At 43.7% G+C, this 15,274-nt stretch overlaps 1 protein-coding gene across 6 annotated transcripts in view; it reads right to left on the bottom strand.

Moving 5' to 3' along the window:
- Positions 1-14,987, bottom strand: part of ZNF395 (zinc finger protein 395) — a 37,776-nt gene extending 22,789 nt beyond the window's left edge. Inside the window, exons 1-4 of one of the 6 annotated variants that reach the window (XM_081313688.1) lie at positions 14,867-14,872; positions 4,045-4,071; positions 2,710-2,757; positions 577-829 (exon numbers count right to left, since the gene is read on the bottom strand). In XM_081313688.1, coding sequence (XP_081169814.1) covers positions 577-819 — 243 coding nt within the window. In that variant the 5' untranslated portion in view covers positions 820-829; positions 2,710-2,757; positions 4,045-4,071; positions 14,867-14,872. The other 5 variants (XM_081313687.1, XM_081313690.1, XM_081313689.1 and 2 more) reach the window with 5 other exon arrangements.
- Positions 14,988-15,274: the final 287 nt, after the last annotated feature.

The raw sequence follows: 15,274 nt of genomic DNA, 5'->3' as shown, positions 1-15,274 counted from the left end.
CCTTGCTGGGTGACTGGTGGTACTCGGACATTGCCTTGTCCTAAAAGCGGTACAATGGATGAAAAGGTTGAAAAGCCCTGTTTTAGTATACCGGTACTATTTGGTTCAGAATTTTTTTTTCTTGTTTGCCTGCTCTAAAAACTGGGTGCGTCTTATGGTCAGGTGCGTCTTATGGTCCGAAAAATACGGTAATTTCTAAGTCCAAATTAATGGCTAGAGACCAAAATATATCAAACAAGCCTTTCATTATTCGATCCATTGTTTAAGACTTTCTCCAAGTACTATCAACCTAAGAAATACTTTACACATTATAAATGAGGCAGAATTCTCCATGATGGCACTCTAACTCTGGAACATGTCTCAAGGGTGATGCAATTGGTATCAATAGCAACCCTGCTCATTTTTCTGCCTCAACACACACACACACACACACACACACACACACACACACACACATAACGAACTATTTTCTTGCTTGCTGACTAAATAAACCTGTATGGCTTGTTATTTACAGCATTAATACCAACATTTATGAGATGAAAGGTGGTTTATAGTCATCACCACAAAATTCAGTACCTTCTGGCCAGGTTGCAGCACTGGCCAATTTTGTTTCTGATTGCCAGAGTCTTCAATATGTTCCTTGAAGTGGCCATCCTCATATGAAAGGGTGCTCTGATGTGAGGATGCTCTGTTGTGTTCCGGCTGCAGGGGATGAACTTGAGTTGACATAAGCATCCCATCCCCCAGCAAAGGGGGTGCAGAAATGCGGGTGCCCAACAGGGACCGCTTCCCCAGCCTCCTGGACAGCACACTCGCCATCACGGACACACTGCGATCAATGAAGAAGGAAAGGACATTCATTACAATTAATAATAATTATTGGAAGATGGGGATTTAATAGCACCTCTATCCCAGGGCTGGCCAAGGGTCACACTTTATTAAAGTGGGGGGAAGCACAGAGGTCTCAGTCTGGCAGGGCAACACTGCAAAGTGGGAAGGATCATGTCATCTATTTGGTGAAGCCAGGATGTTTGGACTTTTTAGATTTGGAGTTATTGGGGGCATTCCTGGAAAGCCTAGTTAGAATGTAAACTCCAATTTTTTACATTTCTGTCACCAGATTAGCTAAAACCACATCTCTTGATGTTCAACAGCAGCAGCCACGGCAGGTGCTGAGAGCTCCAATAAAGGGCTTGCGGACCACAGTTTGCCAGTTTGGCTTCACACTTCTCAAGCACAACATTCAAGCCATCCTAAGGAAACAGAGCCTTTATAAGGAAAACCAGACACACAAGTATTCCACACATACATTTTCACTTTATGGTTCCTAGATGCCAACTACAGGCAAAGCCCACAGTACCTGAGGGGCCAAGAAAAACCAGGCACAACATTCCTGCAACATGAAGCTCTGTACTTCAAATGAATATACCAGCCAACATTTGCCTAAGATAGCCCAAATGAATGTGAGGCTACACATCCTTCATGGCACTGAGGTCAGGCGTTTTCAGTAGGTCTGCAGTTTGCTTTGGAAAAGTCTACAGCCCTATCACTATATAACTAAACAGGAGTCCTCAGCATGTTGGACTTCTGAAACTATTTTGCCTGGAATAGAAACAGATCTTACCCCAAGAAAGTCCTGCTCTCTAATTGCATCCACACATGGGTTCAAGCCAGGAATGTATTTTCAATTAAAATAGGGTTTTTTGCAGTTTTAAAGTAGTGAGGAAGAAGAGAATGAAAGTTCCCTTGTGTAGACATGCAGCACTGAGCTTTTGCAATGAAAGAATCGAGAAAGAGATTTCTGTGTTTTGCATCAATTAGGGAGTGCTTTGTGTCAAAAGACAGTTTAGGAACAGAATAGACAAGCAAAACCAATACCCACGCATGTCCCATGGGACAGTACTGACAGGAAGCGCTAGCCCCAAAGCTCAGGAATGGCTTTTTCAGAACTCAGCAAGCCACTGCTGTGTAAACAGAAAGTTGCACTCAGAAGTCAGCTTGCTGAAAAAGAAATGCTTACGGTACAACCCACCATTGGGCATGTATAATCTATAGCAGAGGAGCAAACATGAGGTTCCTGGGCTGTATGTGGCCCCTAAAAACTCTGGGCAAGTATCCCAGAGATCTGGTATAATCTAATTAAGGTAACAGAAGATGGAAATTATTAAGTACCTAGCAGGAGTCATCCTATTAACCAGATTTAATGGTAAGGAAATGTAAAGGAACTCAAACTCAGTTTTATTCTGGCTCTTCCCACTTCTTTCTGAACTGAACGTACTTAAAGACAAAACATGGGACCTTAGCCTGCAAGGTCCCTGATTATAGGAAGCCTGGAATTCACCTGAATCTAGAGCTCACTACTGGAAATTACAACAAAGCATTGATTTCAGGACATGTGTGAAATGCCTGACTTACACACATCACAATTGTATGTATCGGAGCTTAAAGGAGTGAGAATATTTTAGTTTGTTCTCAATGTACAATTTCCAAGCTGGTCTGAACCATAGCATTTCTTTAGGAAATGAAGAAATTTAACCAAGCTGAGAAAGAAGAGACAAACAGCAATATGCAGGCAGCAAAGCAGGTAGATCTTTGGGACACAGTCTGCCTTTTAAATTCTTCCCCTCTGACAGCACTTTGCCAAACTGAAATTCCAAGAATTATTCCTGTCAAATTGGCATGTTACATTATATTTTAGGTATTAATAACCTGAGAAAAATCCAAGTTGCAACCACCAGATCATTGCCCCAAGGCAGCCTACAAATGAAACAAAAATGGTACAGTACAAAAATTATGCAAGCAAGGATAAATGACAGAGACCCTTTTTTCCCCAGAAGTTTCCTATTATGACCCATTAACAGTATAATTGGCAGGCTCTAAAAGAGAGGGGTTGTTTGTGATTCTGGGGGCATCAGGTTCAGTACCCAGTAAGCCACCTGCTCCCTCCAGAATTTAGCTAAAATTTTACCTCCATGTTTTAATTTGTATATATAGGTTTCATTCAGACCATCTCACCTAACTCTCTCTCATACTTGGACGAGAACTGCCTTTTCCCAAATTGGACCCTCAGATATCCTGGAATTAAAACTCCAGGAATTTGTAGCCAGTTGGTTAGAACACATCTAAAAGGGCTAACTGATGGAATTCAAGATAAGGTTTTACAATCTGGGTATGAAGTACAGGTAGTCTTTGACTTATCACTGCCCATTACAGTCATAAGTAATGATGGACATAAAGCGGGTACCCTATGTTGACCGACCTAATTTCATGACCTTTTTTGCAGTGGTTGTTAAGTGAATCACTGTGATTGTTAAAGGAATCCATGGTTGTTAAGCAAGCCCATTGCTCACTATAGGGTGTTTTTGCCAAAAAATGAGAAGCAAATGCTGGGTTTTGGCAAAACTGTCATAAATTGCAATCATATAACTAGGGGCAGCTTCTGGACCTTCAGAACTGGGTTGTAATACTTTTTGGAATTTATTATAACTTTGAAGAGTCACTAAGCAATTAGTTGTAAATCGAGAATTACCTATACTAGTTGTTTTTAATTCAGAGAGCAAGCTGGCCTGCAAAAGGCAAGTTGGTAAGGCAACAAAAAGGAACACTACAAATGATTCTAATCAGTTGAAAGTATCTGTTAGCTCTGAGCAGCTAGTTCTATTTATTGATTTCATCTGTGCAATCAGATTGCTTCAATTCTGCCTGGTAGATGTTCTGCCTTCATTGTAGTATTGCTTTGGCGAGTAAGAACTGGATGAAATCGCAGGCTGAATATACTTTAGAAGTAGTTACAACAACTGTATCTTTACAGGCTGCTTCTATCATAATACAATAGTTGTTACTCTCTGACTGAGATTCATATCCTGCTTATGATTTAGCAATATGGTTTGGAACAATATTTGTACTTATCCACTTCCAAAACAAAACTACGAAAACAAGTTAGAATTTCTCTCTTGGATATACTACCTATTTATATGTGAGGGAGGGGGTAAACATTTTCTTTAAAAATCCTCTTGACATTTGAGGAGTTGTAGTCACGTTTACCTCGTTTTGGTGCTTGGGTAGTCTCTCCTGAAAAGTACCGATAAATGACAGAAATGGGGAGCAGGTTAAGAAAAAAAAGGGGCTTGGGCAAGTTTTCTTCTTGGTTCCCATTCCATTCTTCATTTCCAGACTCAACACTCTCAGCACACAACATATTGTTTCTGGCAAGCCTACCTGCAAGATATGGATGACTGGATGGGTAAGTGGGCAACATTAACTATCGCATACCAGAAATGCCTCAACCCACTGTTCCCCACAGAGTTGCAGCAGGACTGATCCCAAAAGATAGGATGGTTGCCATCTAATTCTTCTGAAACAAGTTAGGTGAACTTCAACAGATTCTAAATTAATGACACCAATTTACACTCCCACAATCCTCTACAAAATTCTATTAGCTAGCAATGAGGGCTGAATTCTAAAACATCTGGAGAGCTTCCCTTAACAGTACAGATTACCTAAAACTACAAATCTTAGCTTTAGGTAAACTTTCAAAATTGGGTCACATTTTTAATCTATTTTTTTTCCTTTAATGATACTGTAATCCCTTGCATTGGAGTGGAGTTGGGGCGACTGAATAGAGCTGAGCGCTTACTAGCCAGATGCCCTTCCTGACACCTACAGGGAATTTGCAACAGACAATTACTCATTGCGCCCAGACAGAAATATCTGCCGCTACCTAGGAGCAAAGTCTCCTGATTGTGAGGCAAGAACCCCACTTCTAGGCCACCACGCTGCCTACATTTTTAATCTAATAGTTCTTTCAAAATTAAAATCCCAAACTGCAAACTTTACATAATACATCTAGAAATGTAAAATTCGAAAACTGACATTTAAGAGCTTTCCAGAAGTTGTAAACAAATGCTTTATTTTGTTTTTAAATCACCTTATTCAATGGATGCATTCCTGGGTGACTGCCTAAAGTAATGGGCAATTTTGAAAACCAAAGATCTGTATTTAAGTAGTGTTTGTATCAGTGTACATTATTTTAGTCCCATTTGTTGTTTTGGCAATGGGGGACAATCTAAACTGTGTACAATGTCAGAATCCCTTTCTTGCAGCCCAGAAATGTTTCTGTAATCTACTGAATTTGAGGAAACACTGAGGTGTTAGTCTAAACATAAAAGTGAGCTTTATGGCAACAGCCCCCACTGCCTCAGCCCTGTGCTGAGGCAACACCAAAGGGTTAAAAGTGAGATTCTCCAAGAAGGAAAAAGCAGGGATTAGGAGCTTTCTTAGAAGGAAAGTCTAAAACCTGCAAATTTAAATCAGTTACTTTCAGCATATTCCCTAGAGTCTGTTAAGGAGGAGTGGCAATCTTGCCTGGAGGCAGGTATGAGTCTGTAAGAGCTGGAAGAGAAAGAGCAAAGTATGCATACTCTCCTTGTGAAGGCACTAGTGGCATTATTCCTCACGCTTATAATATCTCCCCAGCAACAGTTTATCTGTCATTGTTCAGGCACATTTATACAATAGTTTGACAGGAACTCGACTGCAAGGGAGATCCCTTTTATTTCCCACGTTCAAGTGACAGAATTGAGGACATGGTAGGAGCATTTGTTCCCACCTCCCCTTGCAAAGTGAACCAGATTTCAAAACTATTCCAAGAGAAGAAAAGTTTATAATGTCATACCAAATTCAATCAGCACTGCACACAACCTGCTCGAACTGCAAAATGGTAAAACCAGTAGGAACTAGGTGCTAGAATTGATCCTTTTCACACAGAAGCAATAGATTCCCAGTTCAGGCTGGAAAAGAGCAGTCACAAACCATAAAGCCACACTGCACAATACAAACAAAGCTAAAATAGATTCACCAGTCTTCTGCTTTTCCCATCACATCCAAGTGCAAAAGTAACTTTGAACAAAACACAGAGGCTCAGTTCACTAGGGTTAACACATCTGGGCTGCAGAAACCCAGGAAACCACTAGATAGCAGCAAAGAGGGGCACTTTTCTGTATTTTTTCTATATCTTTTTGCTCTCATCTTGAGTTGCCCAGATTTTCAGAGTCTAGACCTGATAGTTATAGAGTTCACACAATATGATATATCCAAATTAAGAAAAAACAGATTACAATATTTTTAAAAGGATTATTAGGTATGCTAATAATGAGATTGCATGGCTAATACAATATGATTAAAATAACAGCTGGCTTTCTGCAATACAGTAATCCACAGCCTGTGTAATGTGTAAACCAGTTAGCAAGTTCCATCAGCAAGTCTACTTATCGAATTCTGCAGCTCAATCCCAAATGAATGCAGAATAACACACACACACCTGATACTTCATTAACGCAAAGGACAAATTTCATCACGAAAATCAAGACAGGTAGTTTTGGGGGACAGGAAAGAGTTAGAAATGTTCTCTGTGCGGTCTCTGCTTAGTCCTCTTTAAAAAAAAGGAATCACCAAAATCTTCCAGGACAGCCTGAGGGATGTCAATTGGCAGAAAGGGGGTGCTGTTTCCAATCAAATTCACAAATGTTATGGGCAGCATCTGCCAAGGATGGGCAGCATGCTGCACTAGGACCACATGGAAATTTCAAAGCTCATTGCAAGCATGCAGGTTAGACTCTGGCAAGAGCAACCCATCCAATTTTATTGCCTGGCATAGGAGAAAGCAGAAAAGGTGGGAGAGACTCTGATACCAAAGGGAGAGGGGAAAATGGGGGTGTTGCAAACCTACTTCTGGGTCTGGCCCTGCCCACTGCTTGCTTAAACCCCAACCCACATTGCTGCATAATTTCTTGCAGATCACTGCCAAAGGAATACACTCTTAACAATAACAACAATAACAATAATGGCTGCCAAACTACACCCTTGTCTCTCTGATTTAATGCCAGATACTAAAATCAAAACACCATTAGGAGGGGCACAGTAGCTACATATGCAAGAACCGTATGCACAACAGAAACTGTTCGTGCAACTTTCTCTGAGCTGCATCATATTTTAATTCCCTGCCATAGAAATAATCAAAGAGAAAGCTAGCCTTTTTTCTGCAGACTGAACATCACACCAGCAGGAGTTTTTCCTGGAAGCAAACTACTGTACACCAGTCTTTTTCCCCAGAACTCCTTATAAATGCTGGAAAAGGGGCTTGAGGGATTTTTCTAGTAAAGATCGCCATGAGGTTGGGAGTGGACAGATTGAAAAGATGAGAAAATTTTCTAACTGGGAAAATGTCCCTGGTTGAATTTGAAAGTGACAGTACCAAGCCAACATTGGCTGCCCGCAAAAAAGCTAAGTAGGATCAAACCTCCTTGGTAGTGGGATAGGAGGCCACCAGGGAATCCCAAGGCTATGGCTAGACAGGAAAATGGATAAAAACATCAGAAAAGTAGGTAGTAGCAAAGCACTACCACAGGATTACCAAGAAAATGAAAAGCAGTTCCTGGCCAGAAGTTAAAGTCAACTCAAAGATGGCTTTACATTTGCTTCAGCCTACTCATCTCAAGAGGGTCCTCTGCCTTTAGTATAGCTTTGCAGGGTATAGCTGAAAGTGAGGGTTTGGGCCTTCAAAAATGTTATTTCATCAGCACTTTACATTAACTCAAAGTGGGGAGCCACTTTAAGACAGAGGTTAAGGCATCAGGCTAGAAAACTTGAGACTGTGAGTTCCAGTCCTGCTTTAGGCCCAAAGCCAGCTGAGCAACTTTGACCAGTCGCTCTTTTTCAGCTCTGGGAAGCAGGAAATGGCAAACCCTTTCTGAAATCTTGCCAAGAAAACTGCAGGGACTTGTCCAGGCAGTCGCCAGGAGTCAAGACTGACTTGGAAGGTGCACACACCCACCACACAAAATGTTCACAGTTGGTTCTCCCCACCTCTTTTGAGAATCTGGGACCCTGCCATTTTTGCCATTTGAAATGTACAAAAAGACTTTTCCTGCCTGCAAAAGTTTCTAGTCCATAAATAATTTGTTAAGTCCATTATATAACTTGCGTAGGGCAATCTTGGTGACTCTGAAGAAGAAAAAGAAGCAAGCCATTTTTTTTGGAAAGGAACTTCTGCCTGGCAGTAAGAGCTCTGATCACTGGCTAATCACAAACTTAGTCAGCAACACGTATACCACGAGAAAATGGCAGGAGCCGAGAAGTCACCACACCACTGCATGGAAAAAGGTAATCAAGTACCAGCTATCAGCCATCAAACAGATGTTAGTTAACTCACAGGACAATATGTCAAAGAAGTTCAGGACTACATCTCCCAGACTGCACAGCCATGGATACTGGCATATTGTGCAGTAAATTGTGTGATTTGGAGAAGGCCCCAACTCTCAAGCAGAAGATCTGAGATATGTTCCAAGTTGCAAGGAGGCAGCATAAAGAAGGGGTGTGGCACAAAAGGGGGGGTGACACAAGAGGTACCACTTAGGGCTACAAGAGGAGTGAAAACCTGCATGGTAACAAAATGGGAAACAGGAAGGGCCAATGGTATACAGCTCCCTACATTTGAGGCAGCCTCCCCTTCCCATCTCATCTCACCCTGTTCTATTTCAAGGCCAGAGCAGGGCCCAGAGAAGCTTGCTCATGCCACAGATTCCCCATTAAGAGGTGCCACTTTCTCTCTCTTTCTCTTCCACCCCACAAATAAAGAGACTCAAAAAGAAAGCAGCATCTGCTGAAATGCAGCATGCTGGCTATGTTCACAGAACATCCTTACCTGGGTTGCTGTGTTAAACACTTCTGGAGGATTTGCACAGTGACTTGAGCTATAAATTAATCAAACTGGCTGGATTCACACAACATGCAAATCCAACAAGCTCACCCCACATATTGTGTAAAAACAAATACTAGGCCTTCCATTGACCAACGCAAGTTATGAAAAATATTTAAGTTCTTCCAGCTAGCAGAACTCCAAGAAGATTGTTAGGCAGGGAATCTTCAGACTATGATCTTTTGGTTCTAAAATTTGTCACACTAAGCTTCAGTTTCCTAAAATTCTTCCTAAAATGTCCCCATCCAAATATCTACATCTTTCCTAAAACAAAGACATAGGAATTCAGGTCTGGGAAACCAGAAGGCTGGCACGCAAAGAGCCATTTATTTAATTGCTTACCGGAGCATTTTAACTGCACTTTAGAACTCCACACCATTAGAACAGTGAGCCCTGAGCTGCAATCTCAGTGAGATTTACTTTTGAACGAATACATTCAAACCTGCACTGCATTATGGAAGAGAGGGTGCATGACAAATGGGATCCAAGCTGTGGAAGGCACTGCCCAGAAGCTGAAGCCTTGTGTAGCTATGCAAAAGCTAACAGCTGCACAAGTATATTTATGTTAGGAGTCTGTGAGAAAGAAATCCACAGTGAAGGGTGACAGCTGCAGAGACCTACAGAACAAAACATAGTTGCCTTGCGCTAGAGACTGTTCTGGTTTTCTCAACTCTTGTAGTATCTTCTCCTCTTGCTGATTTTCCAAAGATTCACTACAGAAAGAGCCAAGAGGTTACCAGCCACTCAAACCACAATGGGAAAGCCTAAGCAACGTCCCAAGTTTGTCTGTTTCAGGACGGGGCATGCTCGTGCAAAGTCGGGAAGCGCCCTGAAGTTTGACCGTCAAGATTCAACATCGCCGGTCACTTTTTCGCGAGATGGGCAGTCATCTAAAATTGACGAATAAATCAATAAAAAGACTTAAAATGTAGAGCCTTGGGCTGGACAGAGAGGCGTGGTCTAAATGTAAACGTGACATGGCCGCAAGAAGAGGGGGAGTGGCACTTTCCTCCCAGGGCAGAGCCCCTCTGCGCCTAGAGTAGGCGTGTCATGTGCAAAACAGGGGCGGAGCAGGCACAGCGGCTAGAAGGCAGAAGGGGGCGGTTTGGCTGGTTGTGGGGAAAGGGCTGAAGCGGGACCCAGGAGCTAGGAAGGAGGGCGGGACGGCGAGGGCCCTGCAGACGAAGCAAGAAGCGGGTGTTGCCTTGGTTTGCACCGCTCCCGGTGCCAAAAACCTGACAAGACCGTAGGAAAAGCGCCCGCTAAAGGGAGGCGTGGCAAACACGCGTTGATCAAAACACACGGTAGCTCGCACAAGGAAGAACTGGTTACCCGGACCAAGTAATCGCGGAAAATTAGGAACAGGAGTAAATCGGCTGCGGGTTTTAATAAAAGCGCGTGGAGGGGACATTAAGAAGGGAGGAAGAAAAGGCTAACCGAAGTAGATTCTCCCTCACCTCTCGCCTCTGGAGGGCTTGTTTCCAAGGGGGAGGAAATGCGAGGGGACTTCAGTAACCAAGCCGAAAAAACCAACGCGCAGCGAAAACCACTTGCTGCGGTGCAAGGACAGGCATAAAACAGTTCGGTTCTGCAAAAGACGAGAGGAATCTAGAGGGCAGGTAAACTGTTAAAGAGCGCCGAGGAACCGGGGTCGCGGCTTCGGATTAGGGGAGCTGCGCGCGAGAGCTCACCCTTTTCCAGCCGGGAAGCAATTCCTAAACCGGGGTGGAGAAGACGAAGTGAGATCCACAAAGTTTGGTTCGGGTTTGCCGAGAAAGCGGACAGAATAAGATTCGCCCGCAAACCGCGCGGCAGCGAGAATGCACGGCCCGTGGCAGGTTGCGCGCGCACACACCCACTCGGCTTGCACTGCCGGTCCCCGCTGCCTGGGCTTTTCGGGCCTCTTTCCAAGCGGCTGCAGCGCCCCCGATTCCCCCGCGCGCGCGAGGGGGTGTGCGCGCCCTCCCCGCCGCCACCCGCAGCGCTTCTCCGCTTACCTCCAGACGCCGCTTGCCAGCTCCGCTCCCTCCTTCCTTTCCGAAGCTTGTTTTGAAATTCACCTTCCCCTTCCAGCTCCCTCCTCCCTTTCTCCTCCCCTCCAGTCCCCTCCCCTCCCCTCCTCTGTCCCCGGCACAAGCTGCCTCACGTACGCGGCTGCAGGCAGCCCCCGGCCTGGAGTCCCGGCTCGGAAGGGAGGTACTCGCTTTGCGGTGGCGGCGGCATAGCAGCACGTCGAGGAAAGGCGCAAAACCAGAACGCAAACGACGCGAGCCCCACCGAGGAACCGGCTGGGAGTGGGGAAGCGCCTTGGCAATTCTGCACACATCCGCCAACCCGCGTGGCCGCAAAATAGCAGGCGCCAGCTGACTGGGCAGGCAGCATCCACGGGGCAAGTGGCACCAGTCGGGCATGGAAACCTCGAGGCGTGTGGCGAACTGCCGCTGTAGACAATATGCTAGCTCAGGTGAATTTCTGGTTCCTCGCACACTCGAGGGAGGTTTTATTACTACTGTAGCTCCGGGGATCGGATGATATTGTACTGGGCACACGCAGTGTCATCACCGCTTTGCTTAACGACACTTTGGGAGCTAGGACGGCCAGAAGTCCCTACATATGTCAGATTTCAAGCCCCATCATTCCCAGCTGGCAACATTTAGGAAAAAATATATTTGTTCAGAAAGAACTAAGCTTGATGGGCGTTTGACACATTTTATGTTGCTTCCTATGCAAATGCATTTCAAAGTGGGTTACAAATTATAAAATAAAAGATACAATTAATAAATATAAACTATATTCATTGAAAAGTTGAGACGAAAGGAAAACAAAAGCAAAGACCACTTCATGAACTATTCATACAGGATGAAAAGGTATATTTCGACATCTAAAAATTAATATATCCAAGTTCTGAAGGATGTACAGAACAGAAATGTGACAAACCATGGAAGCAAAGCCAAAGTGTGCAGAGGGGGAACAAAATACCGGTATGTTGCAGAGACACTACTACTGCACATACAAAGGGGACACACAGCTGTGTCACTTGTCCAATGAATGACTCAAAAAAATATTAGCATATATAGTAGAATTGCTGCATTAAGTAAATAAGGTTGCTGTGGTTTTTAAAACCCACTTCTTAGAATTTATTTAGAGCCATGTTCACTGCAGAGAAAACCAGTTTTATTAAAAAAAAAGTTTGCCATTTTTCACCACTGAATATGCCACTACTGTAGTTATCCTTCTTAACACACATATTAACAAGTTGTTTGCCCCAAGGGTTTGCAATCATTTGTTTGAAGAGACACACCTACACTGCAAATAGAAGATGGAGTGTAGCTCAAGACTTAAGCAATAAAAGAGCCTAGAAAACTTTTGAAGAAGGGGGGGGGATGCTAAGCTAGAACGTGACACCTTTGGCACCTTATATTTATCAGCTTAATGTTGGAGAGCTCCTTCCTTGAGCTTCTAAGAAACATCCAGTATTCCTAACTACAGGGCAAAAACAGAACAATTTCTCATTTGCATTTTAAAAGAAAGGTTGTATTGTTTTTCAAAAAAAACTGAACTGGACCAGACAACCAGATAATCTTTGCAAGGGTTATTTTGTATATCATAGTTGTGTTTATCAATTCAGTTTTACCTAGATAGACTTAAATTTAGGTTCCTTGAAATAGATATTTTAAAAAGTTGGAACACTAGCCTAGCCTGGATTAACTAGTAAAATTATTTGGGGAAAATAAGCACCAATACTGAAGACATGTTTTGCAGATACTAGCTTCCAGTTAAAGCAGCCTTGGAATTTTTCTTGAGATCCCAAAAAGTTGGAGAATTCTCACAATTCCACACTTTCAGGCAGATATGGCATGGCTTATTGAAGATAGAGCTAAAGTCTATGCTCCAGAGATATGTGCTTTCCTGTGTTATATGGTTTTCTGAAAGTCCACTTCTGTTGATTTCACCTTCCCAGTGTAGAAGAGCTACTGAATTTGAACTGCCAAAGTGCAGCCATTTTGCCACTGAATTTCAAACAGCCAAGGTCTCAAAGCACGGGTAAAACATAAAGGGGGCCATATATGGCCTGGTCTGAGGCATTCTATAAGGTTATAAAATAGTTCTCACCATTAAGTCTTAGTTTTTCCTAGAGTGATGTAGCTGCCTTATGCCAGGACAGACTATTAACTATCAACTTGGACTGGCAACCATTTTTCAGAGAAAAACCTTCTGTAAATGTTACTATCTGATCCTTCTTTCCACTGGAGATATCAGGGTTTGAAAGTTGGCCTCTCTATATGTCAAAAGGGGTCTATATGTCTAATCTAGCGGCCCTCCTGATCTTTTTTAAAGCATCAAGTATGTGCCAATTGTAAGTGAAAGTCTCTGACAGCTACAGTATATATCCTACCCAATGTAGCAAGATACACTATCCAGCATGATCACCAAGAAGCAAGGTATTTCACAAATACAAGAATGAAATCTGGGTCTATCTATTCTATTAAATTGAGGAATGGAGGATAAACTATTGGAAAGCTGCAGTGGGCAGATCATATAGTGAGCAGGAGCTTATCTGCATCTTTGGTGGAGCAGAAATTCTCCATTTTTCCCAGTTGAGGAGGAAAGAATGGTTTGTCTTCCAAAGTATGCCACACCTATTTTAGGATTTACATTAACAGTCCTGTGTTTTTCCCCCAGCACAAATGGTGCTGGGTTTGGGGGCCTTTATGCTGCTGAAATCCACAGATACAGATAGACACAGCTTTTGACACCTGCAAAAAATGTAGTTTGGAGATTGAATGTGTTCTGTGGCCACTGTTTGCCCTCGTTTGACTTGAAGTAACCCCTTTCCACCATCCATTTGCTGTCTAAAGCAGTCTTTCCCAACCTGGCACCCTCCAGATGTGTTGGAATTACAACTCCTAAAATTTTTAGAAGCTGGAAGCTCTAGGAATTCCAGTCCAATCTATCTGGAGGATTCAGAAAGGCTGCTATGGGGCTTTCAGTTTACACAGTTGAGACTATCAATAAATATAAATTCGCACAAATGCATGCACAGGATTTTTCCCCAAAATTTTATGGAAGAACTTCTGTAATTGCATACTACAATTCCTTTAAGGAGATGAGCTGCAAAGTGCTTTTAAGTGAGTTAAAAGTCTCAGACTAAACATACACGTTTGCAAAATAAAGGAAATCAAGTTACCTTCATTAGACAATCTTAGTGAAACAATGGCTCACTTTCTGCTTAAGACTAGAAGCAAAATACAGTATATGCAGACATTAATGTACAAACATCCAGAAAAGTAATATACAAATGATTACAGAGCTGTAGTTTGCTTCCTCTGAGAAACAGCTAAAACTGCCTCTGCCAGCCCTGTGCCTTCTGAATGTTAGGCTACACAATTATTTATCTTCCTCCCCCAGCATGGGCAATACACATACTGTCTGCAAAGGTTGGTGGTCAAATGCACCTGCAACTGTGCCTTTAGAAAAGGCTGAGATTCTGCTTTTCTTCACGTGGAAAGACAAACTGGGGGGGGAGGGAGGAAAAGCAGATGAACATGTCAGCCAGCTATAAAAATGCTGCGCGAACTATGAAGAAAGTAAAGCTTTCTCTTAAAACATTAGAAGCCGAGAATGTGTATTGAGGCAGATCACGGAGACAGTCAAAACCAAAATTGCACTTCTCTACTTAACGCCTAAGCAGTTTGGGGGGGCTCTCAAAACGTCGTCAGACGAAGCAATGGCCGCTGGCTTCTAAGAGGAACCCAAAAGGACTGGATCATTTCCAGGCAGACGAAGTAACTACTGTAAATGGAATAATGGATCCTGCATATGCAGAAGCAATATATCTGCCAATAGCCTCTTTTGCCGATTAAACACAAAACCAGCAACAGTAAGTCGCCCCCTTCCAGCCGCTTAAAAGCCACCTTTGCAAGGCGCCATTCGGAACTATACGGACCTTTGCTCTGAGCCAGCCCCCACTTCGCCTGTCCTTTCGCAAGATCTGGCACCTTTTTCAGCGAACACCCACGGTCTTGCCTTAAATTTATTTACCAGTCCCGCCAGTGCACGGTGGACTTTGGCAGGGCCTGTCCAGGTCCGTCGCTGCACCCATCATCTCACCTTGCAGACGGCTCCTCCCGGGGCGGGCGGTAGAGGGAGCGGACAGGGCGGCCTGGCCGGCTCCCGCGCGCGCAACTCCACGTGCTCCCGCCGCCAGGCTTTGCTTCTCGCCTTCTTCCTCCTTGCCGGCCGGGTTAGAACAGCTCGGAAAGATCTGTTGTAAACAAGCTGCCCTCACGGTCCAACCCCTCGGCGCGCATTGGCTGCGCGGCTCTATTTAAATACACGCCCCCAGCCGGAGCCCTGCAAAAAATAAACACCGAAGCCAAGCCGCTTCGGTTCTCCTCGCCTCGCCGTCCTCCCCCGTTTTCACCCACTCCTTTTCGTCCAGCTCTGGTTTTAAACTCATTGCTGCGATGGCGAAGCTTGGTAAAAGACAGCAGGGTTTTGTAACGTCCCCCAAATGTT

The sequence above is a fragment of the Vipera berus genome, assembly GCF_964194415.1.
Source record: "Vipera berus genome assembly, chromosome: 1".
NCBI classification, from domain to species: domain Eukaryota; kingdom Metazoa; phylum Chordata; class Lepidosauria; order Squamata; family Viperidae; genus Vipera; species Vipera berus.
Note: the sequence above shows the minus strand (reverse complement) of the source record. Positions and strands in the feature narration are given on the sequence as shown.